The 21,315-nt window shown below is 36.7% G+C and overlaps 1 protein-coding gene across 4 annotated transcripts in view; it reads right to left on the bottom strand.

Moving 5' to 3' along the window:
- The window catches only part of BANK1 (B cell scaffold protein with ankyrin repeats 1), a 319,375-nt gene extending 301,272 nt beyond the window's left edge, over positions 1–18,103 (bottom strand). For all 4 annotated transcript variants that reach the window (XM_028491690.1, XM_028491692.1, XM_028491691.1 and 1 more), the window contains exon 1: positions 17,926–18,103. In XM_028491690.1, the coding sequence (XP_028347491.1) occupies positions 17,926–17,995 (70 nt within the window). In that variant the 5' untranslated portion in view covers positions 17,996–18,103. The remainder of the gene's footprint in view (positions 1–17,925) is intronic.
- Between the last annotated feature and the right edge of the window lie 3,212 nt (positions 18,104–21,315).

The following is a 21,315-nucleotide window of genomic DNA, read 5'->3' as shown; positions in this document are numbered from 1 at the left end:
ATCTTCAAGCCAGCAACATTGGGCTGAGTCCTTCTCATGCTATTGGGTTGCCCAAAAAGTTCGTTCGGGTCTTTCCGTAAGATGTTACAGAATACAGTACGTGTCTTCAGCAGCAAGAGACATGCTGCCTTGCTCTTTCACTTATAAGGACCCTAGTGAATATACTGAACCCACCTGGATAATCCATGATACTCTCCCCCTCTCAAGGTAAACTGATTAGTAATCTTAATTTCATCTTCAATCTTAATCCTTTTTTGCCAGGTGAATAATATATTCACAGGTTCGAGGATTAGGATGTAGATATCTTTGGGGTGCCATTATTCTGTCCACCACAACATCTGAACACTGCTTTCAGCTCTGGTTCCATCCCTCCCTTTCCCAAAGCCTTCTGAAGTAAAACAGATAGATATATGTGCAAGTATACTTTCTGCTTCTCCTCACACCGTGTTTGTAGGATAACCTAGATTAGAAAGCTTAAAAGATCATTGTTTAAATTTCTGATTGAGTCAAAGCAAATGATACATTAGAAGAATTTTCTAAGAGTCAATTAGCAGGGGTTTGAAAATTCCTTTGAGGATGCAAAGCGTTAGGCAGATGCAAATTATTAGCCTTGCATTCTTAAAGTACTCTACTGCAGGCATTTTACAATATATATTTTAATCACATATGTATTACAGCTTTCACTATTTTAAATACCCTGACGGCCTTCATTAAAGACATTTTTTGTAGCACTTCATTGTAGATATTTCACTTCCTATTACTTCATTCATCTCCAAGGACCTTGAAAGTAGCAAAACTTTCTAAATTTTTATGATTATCGGTTGGAAACTGTGGTTGTCTATTCTATTGCTTGTAAAGAATGTTTCTAAGTGGATCTACTAACAAGGAACGATATCATCTTCTGTGTTGTACATGTTTCTATTAAGATGACTTTCTATATACATGGCTACTTTATTGATTAAAAAAATGGGAAAAGTTCACATGGGAGGAATATCTGCCTGACATGGATGTATATATGGGTTTGTGTGAGAATGAAATGAGTTTACTTCAGAGAGGCATACAGTGGTCAAGAGGCCAAGCTCTGGGGTAAGGTTGTCATGAGTCCAAATTTGGCAAATAATTAACATCTCTGAACTTGGTTTCCCCACTTGTAACATTTGGATAATACCACTTATGAAATTGGTTGCTGTGAGAATGAAATGAGATGAAGTATGGCGAGCATTTATCATAGTGCCTGACACCTGTCAGCTCTAAATAAAACTTCCTTTCAATCTACTGGAAAGTGAAATCTGTCTTTCGAGACAGCATTTGCCAGTGGGTGGGATGCAAACTCCTGGGACACTGTGACAGGAAGTCAGAGAGGAAAAGTCATTCCCCTTAGAGTGCTTCTCCAATCCTGACTCCTTCAAGGGCTATGTCTCAGTTTGGAGCTCCTGTGAGTTCATGAACTCCAACACGATCAAAGACAGAGTGACCCATGTGCCCAGAGCTTACCCTTAGCTACAATTTTTTCAAAATTATTTCATTTTCAATCTGTTTATTTGTATGGTCACCTTCTACTTACGGCAAGTGATAATGATTTTTCATTTACGGTAGTGATATAATTTTTAAAAATATATCATATTTAAGCTAAAAAAATTTAACCTAAAGAAAAGTTTTTTCTTAAAAGGGAAGAGGATTGGTAGTAGAGCCAAAAATTGGGGAAGGTCTTATGAGAATGACTGAAATTTGCAAAACTCTGTCCCTAGAGACTGTACTCATGACTGCATTCTAAAATGAGTGGTGACTTTCTGGAACAGCAGATATGCCTCAGAAATCACCCTGAATAGTCAGAGAAAACACTCTTAGCCATTGCTTGGCCTGCTAACTGGTTCTCATGACTGAATTATTCAGATCTATGCAGGCTGAGGGGTTTTGAGTCACCTGATGTTGAATTAAGAGTGAAGATAAAAAGAAATAGAGCTATTCGGCTTGTCCCATCCTATTTCACTTAAATACAGTCCCTGAGGGCTGGAGCCAACTTTGTGTATATCCCTGGACCCTAGCACAGGAGATGCAGAATAAATGAAGAATAATTACTCCTACACAAGAATATAGAGGCATTAGTCCACTCTTTCTTGACAAATATCCTCACTCCCAAGTGCCTAGAGAAACCAACTTTTATTTCTGTAGTGTTTTTCTTTTAAGATAGGAGATACTAATTGAATTACTGTTATGAGCCAATCATTCTCCCGAATAATTGATGTTATCATCAATATACATAATGCCTCCTGGGCATCAGAGAGGTTGCATAGCTTGCAAAAGAGGAAAGTCCCTCAGTGACAGAGCCAGGATTTGATCCTGTGCTTATTTGACTTCAAATCAAGTGCTATAAAAAAAAAAAATTCCTATGTTCCTAAAAACGATTGTTTTATTTCTTTATTATTTTTAGGTCCAATTTTGCTTTTAAAAATGTTATATACATACAGGTTAAAAAAAATGTACCAATATGTAAACAGGATGAAGTCTGGGCAGTACACTGAAATGGAATTTTATGTTTCTTCCTTATATTTCCCAAATTTTCTACAATCAAAACCATCCCCAATACGTCTTAGAAGAGTTAATAAAGTTAAATTTTGTTGTTGTTGTTGCAGGGCCCATACGCATCTTGCAAGTGTTAATTTACATTGTCAATGTTTAAAAAACAATATGGCTGGCAACACTAGGGACATGCTTGGCTATAAAACCCTTTCCAAATATTAAAACTGTGCTCTTTCCACTGTATCATGATACATTCAAGGGACTAAGGTGACATAAGCATTGGAAAATGTCTGAGAACACTGGCAATATAACTTAAGAAATCCTAAGAAAAATGTCTGGGAAAGAGAATCATGATTTAAATGAAGGTAAATTATAATTCTCATCTGTAATCATAATTTAAATGAGAGTTAAAACTTAAGCAATGTACAGCATGGTGACTAAAGGTAACATGGTTATAGGGAACAATACCATATTGTATACTTAGTATTGACTAAGAGAGTATACATATTTTTTAATTGAAATATAACTGACCTACAACACTATGTTAGTTCCAGGTACACAACATAGTGATTTGATATTTCTGTACATTACAAAATGATCACCATAAGTCTAGTTACCATCTGTCACCATACAAACTTATTATAATATTATTGACTATATTCCCCTTGCTGTACATTTCACCCCTATGACTCATTTATTTTGTAATGAAAGTCTGTACCTCTTAATCTCTCTCACCAATCACTCATCCCCTCACCCTCCTTCTCTATGGCAACCACCTGTTTGTTCTCTGTACCTATGACTCTGTTTCAGTTTTGTTATGCTGCTTAATTTGTTTTGTTTTTTATAAAAGTGAAATCATACCAAATTTGTCTTTCTCAGTCTTTCTTTAAATTAATTAAAATAATCTTGTATGGACAATGATCTATTCTTTTATCCAATAAATCATTGTGGATTTTCTTCTTTTTATTCTGTTTTCTTTTGTTTTAAAACATTGTGCAACAGATTTATGTGAGAGAGCACAGCTGACATATTTACAAATGTCATATCACCAAATAGCCATACAAATGTAATTTTAAAGTGCATATACAAATAGTAAGTATATTAAAGTTACAGTGCTACATGAGTAAAACTATTAAAAGTAAACATAGAAAAATAAAAACTAGAAGTACATACACGGCTTTTTTCTACTTTTTCAGTCTTTGTTACATATTTTCAATTATGTGCATGTATTATTTTAGAAAAAATAATGAAGCACAATGATTTAATCTTCTAGACATACATGGAGGATATTAAATTTCATTTATTTTTAGACCATAATCATACTCTTTCTATTTGCCCCATGATATATTTTAATTAAATATTCTTAGTTATATTAAACGGTTATAGAAATCTTAGTAAAAATAACTAAACTATTAGTTACCAGATTTAAAAAGTTAATATAATATTGAGAAATGCCTTAAAATTATCTTTGTGTAAAAAATTCTGTGAGGACTTCCCTGGTGGCACAGTGGTTAAGAATCCGCCTGCCAATGCAGGGGACACAGGTTCGAGCCCTGGTCCAGGAGAGCCCACATGTCGCTAAGCAACTAAGCCCATACGCCACAATTACTGAGCCTGCGTTCTAGAACCCGTGAGCCACAATTACTGAGCCCGCGTGCCACAACTACTGAAGCCTGCGCGCCCTAGAGCCTGTGCTCCGCAACAAGACAAGCCACCGCAATGAGAAGCCCGCACACTGCAACGAAGAGTAGTCCCTGCTCGCCACACCTAGAGAAAGCCCGCGTGCAGCAATGAAGACCCAATGCAGCCAAAAATATTTTTAAAAATTGAAAAATTTATAAAAAATAAAAAAATAGTTCTCTGAATTTTTAAGACTTTTTTTCACGATCAAAGGCAGCTCATATGCAAACCAAACAATTGAGAAAGAATTTGGAAACCAGGGTGGTTATCTAAGGGTAGATACAGGACTCCGAGGATATTCAGAAACAGGGCATTCAGAAATGGCTTCACCTTTATTTATCCTTTTTCATAAACTTAATTGGCTACTCTAATGTCACACTTTGTACTAGCAAATCAGGAAGCATCTATTAATGTGTTTTCCTCTGCTGAATGGATGCCAGAGCTTACCCCTTCCTTTAGATAGCATCCAGTCTATTTCAGTAATAAAAGTCATTGTCATATTCACAATGTTTTCTGTGTGGTGGGCTGTTAAGTTAGTCAATCTCCAAGACATAAAATTCATTCTCTGTCTAAATTATTTGCATTTATATCAGTTTCTGTTGTTTTAGGTTGAAAAATATTTCAACAAAAATTTATTTGGGTGACTCTTAATAGCCCATACGTTTGCATCAAACATGTGTTTCACTGACAGACATTTCTAAGATGAAGTAATCTGTTTATGGCCATGTAGTCAAGATGCTCTTAATTTTAGAACGTTCAGATGAATGAAATCCCAATAGTTAAACAATGTGAAGGCATTTACATAGCTTACATGATTCCTGAGATAGTGGTAGGTTTACAGATATAACATGTGAAAATATCTGTAAAATCTTTTGCTCAGTTAAGATGCACACGTTATTTAAATATCAACCTCATAAATACATTCCAAAATATTATTATGTTAGAATTCCCTGTGTACTTTCCCAGTTCCATTTCATTCATACACTTTCCTTTCCCTAACAGAGAATCACCTCCTGATTTTCCTCCCATTTTCTCTAGCACATCCCGTAATCAAAGGTCCCACCTGAATGGTCAGAATGAAAAATAAGAGAATGAAAGAAATTGGCAAATTGTGTGTGCCCTACTCAGTCTACCAATGTCATTTCCCTGCTGTATAGCTCCTTTTGCTTTTATTTCTATTATAAGCCTCCCTCCCTCCCACTCATTCAAAATATGGTCATCAGCAAAGGGTCAGAACTTTATTTACACAGTGGAATGAGGAGACCGAGGAAAACACTAAAAGGAGTGGAACCAGCCTCTGGTTGAAGGAGCCATCCTCTCAAGAACTCTTTGCCATTTAACAGGGATGATACCTTCGTGCCGAAGGACTTACTTCTCTACCAGCCTTGAGATGACAGAGCATCCCACGGTTAAATATATTTGTGAAACAACAGCTTCAAGGAAATTGAAGAGACATTGTTTATTGCAGAATTTCTCAGGCCATTTTAATGTTCTAATATGTATATTCAAAACTTTTTCCACCATAAAAAACTTTTTTCCAAGGAAATATATATGCTATAGAGCAATATGGCCAACACAGTATTAAAGGAATAAAGCCCTGGAAGTATGAACTCAGGTTTTCGAGGTATTGACCATCAGGTAAGAGAAGTATGAGACACCCTTCATAATGTCTCACATGGTCACTCACCTACTCACCTCGCAGCAGCCGTGACGGCCATCTATTACAGAGCACCTACTCTGCTGCAAGTATTACTAAATGTTCTTTCCTCGTTTCTTGGTGAGGTACAGAGAGGTCCTATAACAGTTACCTAAGGTCATATGACTAACTACTAGGTGGTTCAGGTAGGCTTTAAACTCAGAATGAGGAACCTAAGCCTAGATTTTCATATGCACCAGATCAGAAAATTATTCTCAGAGGTCATATAATAAAGTAGTACATATGAGCATACTTTCTAATGAATCTTCTATATTTTCCCAAGGAGAGGCAGAAATGAAATGTGTGTTAACTGCTAACTTCTTGGAAGACTGGCTCTCATAAAAAAAAAAAAAAGAAAAGCTGTCCCTTTCTTTCCATAATTAAAGGAACTGTAGGTTACTTAAAACCAGAAATTTGCTTAGGGGCCCTTTTCTGTTATTCTCCTCACCCTTAGAGGTCTAGGTGAAACACTGTATAGATTTATACCCTATAAGGAATACACTGCTCAGACATAATTTAAACAATTTCAAATATATCACTAAAGCTTTACCTATGCAACTATATCAGCTATTATTTAACTATATGATGATATTAGAAATGCCTTTATCACAAAAGTTAAGAGTCAACTACACTATGATCTGAGTCAACTACACTATGAGTCAACTACACTATGATCCAGTTTTTCTGTGTGCTGTTTTTTCTTCATGGGGCCGGGGAGGCGGGGGTATAATCTATGATATAGTTGTGGACCAAGTCTCCTCCAAAAATAAAGCAATGAACATTAACTACATTTTTATTTTTGAAAATATGATGCTTAAACAGAATTAAATTCTCAAAATGAGAAAAATGTTCTTTACCCATTAACTATTTTTCCTGAAGACAACACACAATTCACATATAGAACCACAGCATTTGTTTTCATAACAGATCACAGGTTTCATCAAGTTCAGTTTGTAGTGAACACCCAGAGAATCATGTGTTTGAGATATTACAGTGTTTAATGTAGTGTTGAGAAAAATTAAACAGGAGAACTGAAAGAACATTTATATGAGGCTCTCAATCCTGAGATTCATATGTATGTGACACCAGAAGTGCAGGGAATGAGCCATGTAAACACATTTCTTCTAATAAAAGTGAAAGCTGAATACCAGCTTATGCTGAATGTAATAATATTTGCCTTTTGCTAAGCATCTGTTATGAATGCTCCAGGCACTTTACACACAGAATTATATTTAATCATCATGATCCTATAAAATAGGGTGTTACCCATTCCAGATATAAAAGAATTGGATCCTAGATAAGTAATCTGTTCAAAGTCACACAAGTAAGTGACAGATCCCATATCTGAGTTGATATAATAAGACATAGATATCAGTACAGATAATCAACCCACAAAGGTGAACACAACTTGTAGCCTTAGTTATCATGTAAAATAACATTTATCAATGTTAAATTGGAAAAATGTATAGGAAACAGGTGAGAGATTAGGAAATTAGTTTCATCTATAATACAAATAAAATTTTTGATAAATTGTAAACTAATATTCTATAGGCATATCCAAAGATCTATCTTAAATTCCTTTTAAAAAGGCACTGTGTCTTTTTTAATTTTAATATCTTATACAGTTTAATACTAATAAAATTTCAGATATTTTCCTTCTCATAATTTCAATGAAGAGGTCACATTTTTCCAATTAATGATTCAAGGAACTAATTTTGTGATAAAATATTACCTGGAAAGACATTTCAAATATAGAAAGTAATGTCTTGTTACATTTGTTCACAGAAGCACATCAGGAAAACTCAACCTTCACGTGGTTGTAACATGAGTGAGTGGAAAGTTTCCAACTCTGTCAATTGATTTAAGTAACCCAAGTTACTATATACTTCTGAAACCTAGGACCTTTTTCACACAGAATTTTCTTCCCAAGTTAATCCAATAGAATATTTAATAGAATTTAAAGTTGATTCTCCCCAAATCAGTATATACATATAATGCAATTCCAAAGAAATGAAAGGCATCTGGTTTTGTTAGTGCAGATCCAGCAAACAGGAGATGGCTTATAAGCCAGAAATTCTTAGGGTCCTGACGCCAGCGTGTTTCAGGTGCCAACATCTGGTTCAGTGCCTTCCAGATTCCCCAGCTTCCTGATGGTGATAAGAAAGTAGTCACCACCCCATTCGCCCCTACTCCCCGCTCCAGCCCCCCACCCAAGAGGGACACTGAGGAAAATTGTCCCAGCCTATTTCCAAACTCCTTACATCAGTTACGTAAAAACTCAATTCCCTATCTTAAAGTTCTTTCTGCTTAAAACTGCTAGATTATTTTCTATTAAATTCTTCTAAACTGTGTGTTACACAGCATCCCAATTGTTTCATGGGAGGGAGAAGTGGACAAAATAATCTTTAAATGCAAGTGGAAAAATAGAAGAATAAATATCTATTAGTAGCCAAGAAAATAAAAGGAAAAGGAGATTTCTTGGGAGAACTTTCCTTAGCAGATATTGGCTTGGGAATAAACAAATACATTAGTAGAACAGAACACTCTGAATGCAAATTCCAGGATATACGAAAATTTGCTGTATGGCAATGGTGGTATTTCAATTCATTTGGAAGAGTAGGGTTCCTTTAATAAATGTTGATTTCTCAATTGGCTGCCCTTATTTTTTTTAAAAAAGAAAAACTTAAGTTGGATTTCAGCCTCATGCTATAAACGAAAATAAATCCCAAGCACACTACATGCAACTATAAAAATTTAAATCCTAGAAAAAAAAATGTAGAAAGTGACATTGGTCATTTCAGGGTTTATAAGACTCCTCCAGCCAAGACAGGAAACAGAACTAGGAAAGAAAATATAAGCATATTTGAACCAATGAGCATTAAAATATATTCAGTGGCAACAAACACCATAATCTAAATCATTTAGAAAGACTAAAATAGATTGAGAAAAGTATCTGTGATCCATAAGTATATAATATGATCTTACAGTATGATCTTACAATGTGCTCTTACAAATTATTAAGACAGAAGACATACTAGAAATATGAGTAAACGATATGAAAAAATGCTAGTTAAATTTTACCTAGCGTTAAAATAATAATGAAATGTCACTATTAAAATACCTTCTGTGGGTGGGCATGAATGGGAAGAGGGTCTCTTTAAACTGCTGAAGGGACTGTGAATTATGTTACCATTTTTATGACAGTTATCTGGTAATATTTATATAACAATATTTTATAAGGGAGAAATCAAACCTTTAATGGATTTCACTGGGGTTTTTTTGAAAGCTTAGAGCACTGCTATCCAACAGAAAATACAAGTCACAAATGCTAACCACATATGTAATTTTAATTTTGTAACAGCTACATTTCAAAAATAAAAACAGGTAAAATTAATTATAGTAATATATTTAATCCAATAAATGCAATATATTTTTCAACATGTAATCCACATAAAAATGACTGAGAGGTTTTATATTCTACTTTTTTGTACTAAATCTTTGAAAACTAGGGTGTGTTTTTAGATTTACAGCACATCTCAGTTTGAACCAGCTGTATTTCAAGTGCTCAACAGCCACATTATCTAGTGTATACAGTGTTAGGCAGCATGGTACAGTGTTTTTTGCCCATCAGCAGACAGAAAGTATGTAAGATTTCACTGGTCTGACATCACAGAACAAATCTGCATTCTACACCCTTGTCAGGGAATGCAATTTTGAGCTCACTGTCATTTATTATCAAAATCTTCTAGGACACAACTAACATGTAACAAGAACCGTCAAAATTTATAACTATACCAACCTGCTTGAATGTGCTTTTATTTAGCAACATTCAGTTACATTGATTCAGACAAGAAGAATACAATTGGATAGACTTATGTAGGGTTGCTGTTTTATCAAGCGGGTATGACAAAAAGAGGTGGGTGGGAGTTGAAGCATATGCAAAGATATGATTGTAATAGTGATGCATTGATTCCAATTTGGATAAAAAGGACGGAATGATCAATAAAAAGTAAAGCTATGGAATAATCTAGCATTGAAACAAAGTTTCTATAAAAAGAAATATGTTATTTTCCATTAACATTGATGCTTAGGGAGAGAAGGAGGTGGGGAGATGGAAAAGGAATGAAGGAGGAGAAGGAAGGGGAGGAGAGGAGGAGGAAGAAGCACTCTGGAAACATGGAAAAAAAGAAGGAACGAAGTAAGGGAAAAAATGAAACAGAATATTTAAACACATAAGAAAATCTGTACATTAAAATGTGTTCCTAATGGAATTTATGGAACTTGTCTTTGAAAATTTTCACAGGAGAAAATCTCCTTTGGTGTAGTGCTATCAGCTTTCGAGTACAGATAAATCATTATAGCAGCACAGATCTTAAAACAAAAAATAAAGACATAAATAAAATTCTTTCCTTGACCCACATCTCCTGCAGTGGCTACTTTCTTTCTACACTCTGGCAGCCACGCTTTAAAAAGTTGTCTACATGGCGTCCACATCCTCATCTACCTTCACCCTTCAACTCTCATCCCCTCTACTAAAGCTACTTACTTCTCTCTCTAAGGTCATCTTAAGTTTCATGGTGCCAGATCCATTGGCTAAATTTCAGTCCTCAATTTACCTGACCTATTCAAAGAATTTGAATCAGTTCACCGCTCTTGCCTTCCCCAAACATTTTATTCTTGAATTCTTGCCATTTTACGCTTATTTTCCTCCTTTTCTTTTTAGCCTCTCCTCAATCATATTGGGTAACTCCTCTCGCTCTATCAATGCTTTAAATGTTTGCTTTACATGGTTCTTTATCCTGGGTCATCTTTTCTTTCTACTCTAAACTCTTTTTTTTCTGTTATCTTATTTACTGATGTAGTTTTAAAGACTGTATTTTCCCCAATTTTATATCTCCAGCCTGAACTGCCTTTCTGAGCTCCATATCATAATATCAAATGTTTACTTGACATCGCTACTTGAATGTTTCCCAGATATCCCTAATATAATATACGCAAAATTGGATGTTCTCATGCCATTACCGTTTCCTCCTGCTCTTTCAATCTTTTCCATTGGAGTAAATGACAGCTTTATGACCCTCCAAGTTTTCCATGCCACAAACGTAAGATTGATTCTTCACATCTCTTTCCCCCTCAGGCTCTATATCTCCTACTATACCACAGAAAGTATGTAAGTAATAGTTCTTAATAAACATGTCCACTTCTCCCTATATTTTACTGGTTGATAAACTCCTAATTGTTCAAAACCTTTCCATTGTTGACCTCTTCCAAGTTGTTGTACCAAAAGCAGCTTACATGATCTTCTTTTTTTTTTAGGTTATAAATTCTTTTTATTTTCACCTTCATTGATTTAGAAGGTGATTCAGAAGAATAACCTTTCATGTGATCTAAAAACCAAAATCTAGTGATGTCATGCTTCTGTTTTAAAACTCTTCAATAGCTACTCATTATATTTACTTAGGGGACTTTTCTCACAGATTTATGTAATTTAGTTTCCATTTACTTTTCCAGCTTCTTCTGCAACTCTCCCCGTTGCTCATTATAAGTCTGTGAATGTACCCTTGTCAAAACTTGAAAATCTTTTATCATTCTGAGCCTAATTCCTTCATCTACATCACTACACTTAATTGATCACACCTGAACTTCATTAATTTGTGGCGATCTCCCCAGTTTGGTAAGAGCACACTGAATTTAATCTTGTTTTCCAAGATGATCATTAACCCCATTATTAACACATCATCTGTAACTTAATGAGGATACTAAACTTTCTACTCTATTACTAAAAAAAATCTTAATCAAGGACCAGTCTCTGAAGTACAATGCTGATTACACTGCTTCAGATTGATATTAATCCACTGATAGTGTGTATAAAGTTTTCACAATTGCCTGTCAGTGATGCTATTTTTCATCATATGCTGGGGGATTGCGATAATAGCCAGTAAATTATGCTGCTTTTGTATCTTCTCTTCCTTTTTTACAAAGATAAATGTCATAAGCATCCTCCCTGTGTGCCTCAATTTAAATACATTTTAAAAATTTATCAGAAACAGTATGCGGTAAATTTTTCAGATAAATAAAAACATAGAATTAACAAAACATAAAAAGTCTATTGCTAAATTTTATAATTAACATAATTCTGTAACTATAATACATAATGCAAAACTCTAGACTTCTTAACAGTGCTTAACTCTTAAAATATTAACCTTTGAATGAAGTATTTCCTCACCAACTATGGAGACTTCAAGTTTAGAGACAAAAATAACTGCACGCAGTTTCTTCAAATATCAACAATAAAGCTAGAAAACTCCAAATATTCTTCTCTAGAGGACCACAAGACTTACTCATAAGGCACCCTACTTTCAGCACATAAAAGGAATAGACCTAATTCTCAGATTGTTTAACTTTCAATGGAAGATGCATAGAAGACATCACTTTAACAATAATAACAACTTTCTACAAAAGAAGAAGCTTACGTGAACAGGAGTGGCAGTGTTTGAGAAATAAAATTATTCTAACCCAAACTCTTTTTTTCCTCCAAAGAAGAGAAACTCATTCAAATTAGTCCATGTAAAGAGAAGGTCATTGCAAGGACCCCACAGGCATTTCATGAACAGACAATATCAGAACAAGAAGCGCAGCTGGGTCTTACTTGGCCTGGAAATGGGAAGTCAGAAACTAAAACTCCTCCCTCTGTTTTTCAGTGCTCCTTAATTCTCTCTTCTCATCTTTTTTCTAATTATCCACCTTGCACATGAGTCAACTAGCTGTCATCCTCTACCGTATATCATCAAACATCGACCTTCCACTGACAACAGCCTCATTATCTCTTGTTTGAAAGAAGGGCTTTGTTGAGTGCAACAAATCTTTAAATGTGTGTGCCAGACAACACACGTCACTGGTCATTAAGCAGTCCATGGACTGGCTGCCTTTGAATCAAGTGCCTATTCTCGGCCAAAGTAACTGTTTCTGGAATCTGGGCTATCCATGGTTCTACCCCTCTTACATAGATATGGATGGACAGGATATGATAAAGGAAGGGTTTCTGGTCCTCTGGTCTACAGAGAAGTGCCTGGAGTAGTGAAAGTTCTAAACTCTTACTGAAAAGTAATGAGGAAATTAAGGAAATTATCTCCTTAATTGAAATCAAAGTAGATTTTTGCTTCAGTTTTATCTCACTCACTTTCCCAATTGTGACCCAATAGCTCACGAACTGTATTAAAACTGTAGCTGTCTCCTGAGATTTTTTTAATTACATGGGTCTACTAAATCTAAATAAAATGTGATTGGCCAATGTAGAAAATGTATAAATTTTAGGGATTCTTCATACAGTCACAAGAAATACTCTACAACAGTGGTCCCCAACCTTTTTGGCACCAGGGACCGGTTTCGTGGAAGGCAATTTCTCCACTGGCTGGGCGGGGGGCGGGGTGGTCCAGGCGGTAATGTGAGCCATGGGGAGCGGCAGTGAAGTTTCCCTTGCTCGCCTGCCACTCACCTCCTGCTGTGCGGCCCAGTTCCTAACAGGCTGCGGACCACTAACGGTCCACGGCCTGGGGGTTGGGGACCCCCGCTCTACAATGTGTCATTCCAGTTCCATGATCTTATAGACTCCTACCACTTTGATATGATTTGTTTCTCCATATCTTTGATGTTGGTGCTTCACCCTCCACCCCAGTCCCTAAAACAAAAACTAAAAGTTTAGAAAAGTTTTTTTAGGAAATGAAAGAACACAATGAATTATTAAATGTTTTCATATGATTATATGGAACAATATAACTTCTTGTCCAAAGCAGGTGCTAATCCTCTGATGCTCTCAACTATCAAGGTAATGTGATATCCATATAACATGAATTCAAAGTAGAAATGTAATAAATGGTAGCTATTAAAAGAAGGCCAAAATTTCAAGTGGTCTGACACTATGTTTTCTTCTGAAAGTTAGACATGATCCTACGGATAAATTCAAACACAAAGGGAATGAGGATATTGATCACGACCAAAGGATGAAGTTTACACCTCAGCGGAGATCATGACCAAACGAAATCAGGCAAATGAAATTCCAAGTCCGGAACTGTTCTTACACTTTTCAGTATGTCTTCCTTATAAAATGGAACACATAAAACATGAAGCAATGAGAATTACTAACATGGACAAGAGGTTATAGGAGCTTAAAAGAAAGGAAAATATGGCACATAGTTAATATGATAAAACAAAACTTATTTTAATAAACTGGAGCAAAGAAAATCTTATAAAAGACCACAAGGCAATGATGAATTACATCTCATGATTACAAAGGGAAGTGGTCTTTCTGGATTATCTCAATTTGGAGCACTTGGAAGCAACAAAGATATTTCTGTTCAGTGGTAAAGGTCTAAAAGGCTCATTATTTTTCTCTGAGTCAAAAATAAATACAGGAGGGTATAATTCCATACAATATCTGTTATTTTCACCACCTGGACTATTTCAGTGTCTGCAGTAAAACTTAGATACCATTCTTTACATTTAAAACAGGAAAGAATTACAAGGCCATATAATAACTTATTTTTAAATAATAACTTCCGGAATGTTTGTCCTTCCTATTCTTATTTCAGAGTTGTCTCCAAAATTACTATAAGATATTCTATAATTTATAAAGAAAGTAATAAAATAGCAACTGTAACTCAGATGATCAGGTAACAGCCATTTAAATTCTCAAAACGTGTGATTTATATTTGGCAGGAATGATATGCTTTACATTGGATTTTTTTTAACCCGACAGTAAATATTTTGGTAAAATAGATCTTCCATCTTCTTATAATTTGATGAAGTATCCCACAATTTTATGTTTGATGCTTATTTTTTTCACATACATTTATTTTTTTTTTACTTGGGTCACAATTGGTACTCTGTGATATGGGGAAATAAAACACACTCTCATTTTGTCCTCTTAAATTCCCATTTTATTCTTTCCTATAACTGCCCTAGTTTAAACCCTTTTTAATCCATCTATCCTTAGTTATTCTCACTGTGGATTCCTTTTTATTCTCCTCTCAGAACTATTAACCATACTATTTCCCCAAGATTATGACAATATCTTACTACAGGAAGTCACACTCCCAAATTTTTTTGATGGCTTCATTCTTTTAAGTTTTTTCCCCAAGTCAGCATGAGGCAGTTTCTCGATAAGAACTCTATCTTTTACATGTAAACATGACACTATTGACCAACGACCAAGGAAGTAAAACTAACACATATCAAGCAATGACTCTTTGCTATGGCACCGTGAAAAGCACTTCACATGCATTTTCTCCTTTAATCCTCAAAAACATTCTTTCAAATAAATGTTGCTTTGTACCCGCTTTTGCTTTTTTAATGGACCAGTTGGGATAATGACAGATTTATTTATTTATCCAAGATCACAAAGCAGATATGCAATGAAGCTGGACTGGATTTGAAGCAGCCTGAGCCCAGAGGCCATCAGAAGTAGGACATGATCACCTAAAGCACGTGTTCAGATACATGTGGCAAAAAAGGTCCCTCTGCTACCCCAAGTATGATGCTCAGTATGCTGCTGTGTACGCCTGAAATCCTAGGCAAGTAAATATTACAGAATTATCCCATATTAAAGTAAAAAGGCCCTGAGAGAGCTACCTCTCTTTAAAATCTCAGCATAAGTAAGCTTATCAGAACCTTTCTCGCTGGTCTGAAGAAAGCAAGTTTTACCAGCCACTACAGTTAAATAAGGGTACTTCCCTGGTAGGAGAAATCTAGGTTGTTGGCTATGTTGGAAGACTGTAGTCAGAGTAAAAAGCTTCAAATCTTCAAGAACTTTAGGACACAAAGGAAAGACTTAGACAAACCATGTTTCTCACAAGCAAAGATGCAGTCCATCAGACCACAGTTTTCAGAATGTTACATGTTCAACACTTAGAAAGTTAACATATTAAGATGTGAGACAGGACAGATGCTTTCTTCTTTTCACCTAACAACTGATCTCTCTCTTCATCAGAGGCATCAAATAATATTAATAAAAAATACAAAAACTACGGGGTAGGGAGCAATCTGAGCTTTCATAAATAGTCCTTATTGAAGGTAGCAGTTTAAATTTAAACAATCATTAGTTTTGGAATAAAACAAAGAAGGAATTTCTCTTTTGGACATTAGTGGACAGTATCTAGTTAAACATAAGCCAGAAAATAAAGTCTAAATGGAATTTTCACCACTGTGCACCATTTTCACACTGTCTTAGCTCTGGGTATCGTATCTTTTCTGCTTCCATTAAAGGACAAGTCGGACACTCATAGATTTCTCTGATGGCAGTAAACACAAGATACTGTCATTACAAGTACACAATACACCTAATGCTAGAAATATAATCTTCATAGGCATGAAACTGTATTTACCACTTTAAACTGTGTTTGTCCATTTTACACTCATATCACTACACAAGCCTTGGGGGTGGGTAGGTAAAGATTGTTGGTGAAATGATGAACGGGATCTTCAAATAGTTACTGGTTATGAGACTGTGGGCAAATCACTCCCGGAGTCTCAGTTTTCTCATGTCTAAAATGAGGCAGTTGGACTGACTGACCCTTAATGTGTCACATTAAGCCAAAGCCTAAGATGCTGTGGAGACACTTGCCCAAAGCAGAGACAGAGGTCACACGGAAAGGTATCCATTTTTTAAAAAAGGATTAATCAGAAATAGTTCTTTTAGAACACTCTTCATATCTAGGAATGGCATGGGTTAATAACAAAAAGATAGCTCAGTATAAGAAAAGTGTCATTACCTGAGCCAGACGAGGAGACAAACGAAGCAAGTAATAAATACCATATTGGAAGGACCAAAGGAGATGGGGGGAAATGCATGGGAGGAACAGAAATACTCAGGATGAGACAAAAGTTGGTTCACGTCACTCCAGCATTATTCACAATAGCAAATACCTCAAAGTATTACTTGAGTATTAAATGAAATAATAGTCATGTTCTGGCTAAAGTGCTCAATCGAGCAGTTTGAAACGAATTGTAGCTGATTCTATTTAACTAAATTGTTCAATTGAAATTACAAAAGACCTAACCTGCTCAAGGTTCAAGAGACATGGCTGGTTTAGTTACTGAAGCAAGCACAGATGCAGTCCATCAGACCACAGTTTTCAGAATAATGTTTAACATTTAGAAAGTTAACATATAAGATATAATTCCTTTCTTGTCATTTCCATTGCCACAAATACCCCCATTTTAACTGAAAAGCAGTCTTTTAAAATTTATATATGAAAAAAAACACTTGCCAAGAGAAACAGCTAAAGCCTTAATTTCATTACTTAACAAAATGCTAATAAGCTGTGAGAAACTCCATTCAGCAAATTAATAGAATTTCACTCGATTTTCTTATCGCATATCTCAGTGTGAACATCTCCAGGAATCTTAATATCCAAGTGAAGCCTTTTCTTTTCAATTTTCAAAACTGACCACTTTTTATAATCATTATACAATTCACAAATGCGTTTGACATACTTCAAAAAGGAATGAAAACAAGTGCCTTAACTTCTGTTTGACCCGTAAATGCATTTATGTATTCAACCGAACGGACTGCTTTTCCTTTCAACAAGTTAAGAAAATCTGTGTTTCGAGGAGTTTTTACAGAAAGTAACCTGTCTGATTAGCAGGTCACAGGCCAAATTTACCGGATTGGATTTTGGGAGGCCCGTTAGGTAAACGGGCGATGCTACCAAAGGGAAGTTTTGCCATGTTGACAGAAGTTTTAGGCTGATGCATAACTTTAAAACACGTTCCAAGCTGATTTTAGAAACTAGAGGAGCCTGTCCCGGGTGCTCTGGAAAGTTCCAGCTACTCAGAAGCTGCGGCACGCCGCCCAGACTCAAGGAGCGCTCCCACCGCGTCGCGTCCCGATTCACCCGGCAAGGAGCCCGCGACAGAAGCCGGCTGCGCGGCGGAGCGGCAGCCGTGGTCTCGCCGCCGCGAGGCGCACAGTCTCCGCGGGACCCCGGGGCGGGCTGGCCTCCCTCCGGCCGCCCGGCCGCGCGCACACCCACCTCGGGGCGCTGGGCCGCCTGCGGGCCATTCCCGACTCCCGCCCGCCCGGCCCGGCGCTGCTGGCAGCATCTCGGCCGCTGAAGCCCGGGCGCCTGGACAGGTGCCCGCCGAGCCCGGCTTCTCCCGGTCTGAGGTTCTCCGCGAGCTGGTCTCCGGGCCCCCGACCGTCCTCAGCCCGCTTCCCACCGCGGCGGCTGCGGCCGAGGTCCCGGAAACGCAGCCCCGGGGCGCGGGCCTCAGGGCGAGGGCTCGCCACGCTGGGCGCCCCGCGGAAGTGAAACTGCTCAAGGGCTTCCTCGGGCCTCCTTTTCAGGCCGCTTTGGTTTCTCCTAACACTCTGTGGTCCTGTTCCCGCCTCATCTTTTCACTCAGGACGTTTCTAGAGCTAGGTTACCTGTTCCTGTAGCCCTTCTTGTCCCATTCAAGGGCTTCCACGATGCTGCCACTTCCAGGAACAGGAATACCAGAAGTAGACACTTGCTGGAAAAGGGGACTAAGAGATATAGACATACAGATATGGATGTATCAGTAAAGGTGTAAAGATGTAGATGTAGATACACAGTTGGTTCTTTTTTTGTTGTTTGGAGGGTTTTTTTGGTTGGTTTACTGTTTGTTTCTGATACTGCATTTTGCCCAGAAATTTTAAGCTAGAGCCATAAATTATAAAATGATTTTTAAATCCTGTGTAAAACTTATTTCCTACTCCTGCTCCAAGTCAGAACCGGGCCTAGTAAAAAGAAAATAAGTTATGGATCCAAATAGGTCCTTTCTTTGTTTGTTTGCTTGCTTGTTTGCTTTAAAGACTGTGAAATACTCAAGAGTTTCCCCCAGAGCCTTAAAACAAATGTCCCTTCTTCTCTCAAGGATCTCTAAACTAGTACTTTACGTTCTGAAGTTAAAAATATTTTTGAAGATCAATTTGAAGTTTTGGTAATCGTTCTCGCCTAAATGTCCCTCTCCCTCTTTTTAGAAAAGAAACCTAGGAGGGAGGCTTGTGTAGCAATTATTTATCTCACAAAGTCTTTTTTAGAAAATCAACTATCAAAGTATCAAAATGTTAAACTTTTTTTTCACGTAACTGTACTTTTTTACATTTTATACCATAATGAAGTAAACTTAGAGAAATGTCAGCAAGTTTTGAAAACTATTATAGGTATCTTTATCCACTTTCCAATTGTCCCTTTAACCTCATGATTAACTTTAAGTTGATTTCCTGTATTTGAAATAATGGAGCAAAAGATATTATCTAATTTATGAAATAATATCATATTGACAAGTTTTCTGTCTTCTACAAATGCCTGTTTACCAACAGACCACAGTACAATAAGGTAAAGACAGAGGGTTTGGATTGCAGGGTGCATATAAACTCTTGGTCAATAGTTCCAGGAATTCAGTTCTCAGGAAAGCATAAGTCTTCTTAAACCAATCCACTGGGGAGTCAATGCGCTAAGTGATGTAGCTTCTTCACAAGAGATACTTTGACAAAGATTTTGAGGAGAAAGTAATATACACATTCCAGCTCCTGCTCTAGTTAAGTGTCCACATCTTCAAAGGCATCCCAGTTTGTTCTACAGAAATACACAATGCTCATTCCCTCCCTGCACGCAAAGATTTGCAAAGAAGGAAACAGCAAACTGTTATCTGTCACATGTCTGAAGAGCCCCGGACTGGAAGTCAGAAGGCTGCGGATGCCATTTTGACTCTCCACCTCACTATCTGGGCAACCGGGGCAATTCTCAATATTTCTGAGCCTTGCATAATCCCAGCTAAATGAGGAAATTGGAATAATTATATTCGAGTCTCTGCCAGCTATACAATTTTATGACGCCGTCTCCTCTAATACACATAGAAGACTTACAGTACATAGGATAATTAAGTACGTTTTCAGATGCTCACTTCCACAATTTAGATCCATATGATCCTGGTAAATGGAAAAATGAAAACAAAAATGTGTTTAAAATTATGGGCTGTTTTTTAAAACGATTTCATTGGTTAAGACTTTGTGCTAGAAAATCTTTAAAAATCTTCTACTAAAGTTCCAAAATTATTCTAGGTTTGTTTCTGTTTCAGGTATACGGAATGAGAACATAGCTCTTGTTCACAAGTTATGAGGTAACAGCTTAGCCCCTTTACTTATTCATTCACTCTTGTTTTATTAATGTTGCTGTTAACAGCTACTCTGTTTTGTTTTAAGTATCCTATGTGCCAAGCACTATGTAAGCATTTCACAGTGTTCATGTCATTTGGTTCTCAAAACAATGTGGCTTTAACTATATTTTACAAATGAGGAATCTGGGTTTTAAAAGTTTTAAGTGACAGAGCTGGAATTCAATCCCAGATCTGACCCTATAGCCTTCCCTCTTAGTAAGAAGCCTTCTCTTCCTTTTACGGTCACATAAAGTTATTGCTAAAAACTACATGGACATCATAGGCAAGGTTATACATATACATATCAAAAAATTGCTTTTGTTTTCCTACTCACTTTCCCACAGAGCAAAAATCTCATAGAAATGAGCATCTATCTGCTTAAAAAGAGGCATGAACCATACTCATAATTCATTACAATATTGGCACTATTGGTTGAGACTATGTAGACACTGTTTTCACAAAGAAAAGGAAATGTGTGGAGATCACACACACAGAGGCCGTGACCTAAGTCTTACATGTATTCTAACTTCGCCTATGCATTTACGAAAAGATATTTTAGAAATGTTTTCACTCATTTTGGTCTTGTTTCTTAGTGTCAAACACGTCTTTAGTCACAGTTGACTTTATTTTCCCCCTAATTTCTCCTCTGAGGAAATAATACTTTCTGAAATGCTGGGTTATCTCTTGATTCACACTTGTTCTCAGGGAAGAGGCACTTAGTAATTCTCACACTGAGATGCTTTTTCAGGCAGAATGCTACCAGCAGCGTGTAATCGCAGGTTTCTGATTTTTCCTCTGTTACACAATGACAAAAAATGCTAGCCACAGTTGGTTTCTAGTTTCTCAATATATCAAACTCTTGGATCCATTGATTTTCTTCCCTTGCATTCTTTTTCTCTAGCAGCATATTGACAGCCTCAGTATTATTACTCTACTCAGTAGAAATTATAAGGGTCTCACACTGACGCTATGTTCCAGTAACTGGATGTCTGAGGCTGTTTTGGCTGTTGCCCTGTTGCAATTGCCGTGGCTGATTTCTTGTGCCCTTGCAGACTGGATGCTTTTGCTAATTCTGCTGGTTTCATTTATACTTTTAGATTCTGGATCCCTTTAGAGAACAAAACAGGTTCTTTCCTAATGCAGCAAACTATTGTAAAAGTGAAAGAGTACTTTGCTTCTTCATGGCTATTTATTATTGGAGAATTTTCCTCTTGAAGGACATGTCCAGATCTCTAGACACT

The sequence above is a fragment of the Physeter macrocephalus genome, chromosome 7 (genome assembly GCF_002837175.3).
Source record: "Physeter macrocephalus isolate SW-GA chromosome 7, ASM283717v5, whole genome shotgun sequence".
NCBI lineage: Eukaryota > Metazoa > Chordata > Mammalia > Artiodactyla > Physeteridae > Physeter > Physeter macrocephalus.
Note: the sequence above shows the minus strand (reverse complement) of the source record. Positions and strands in the feature narration are given on the sequence as shown.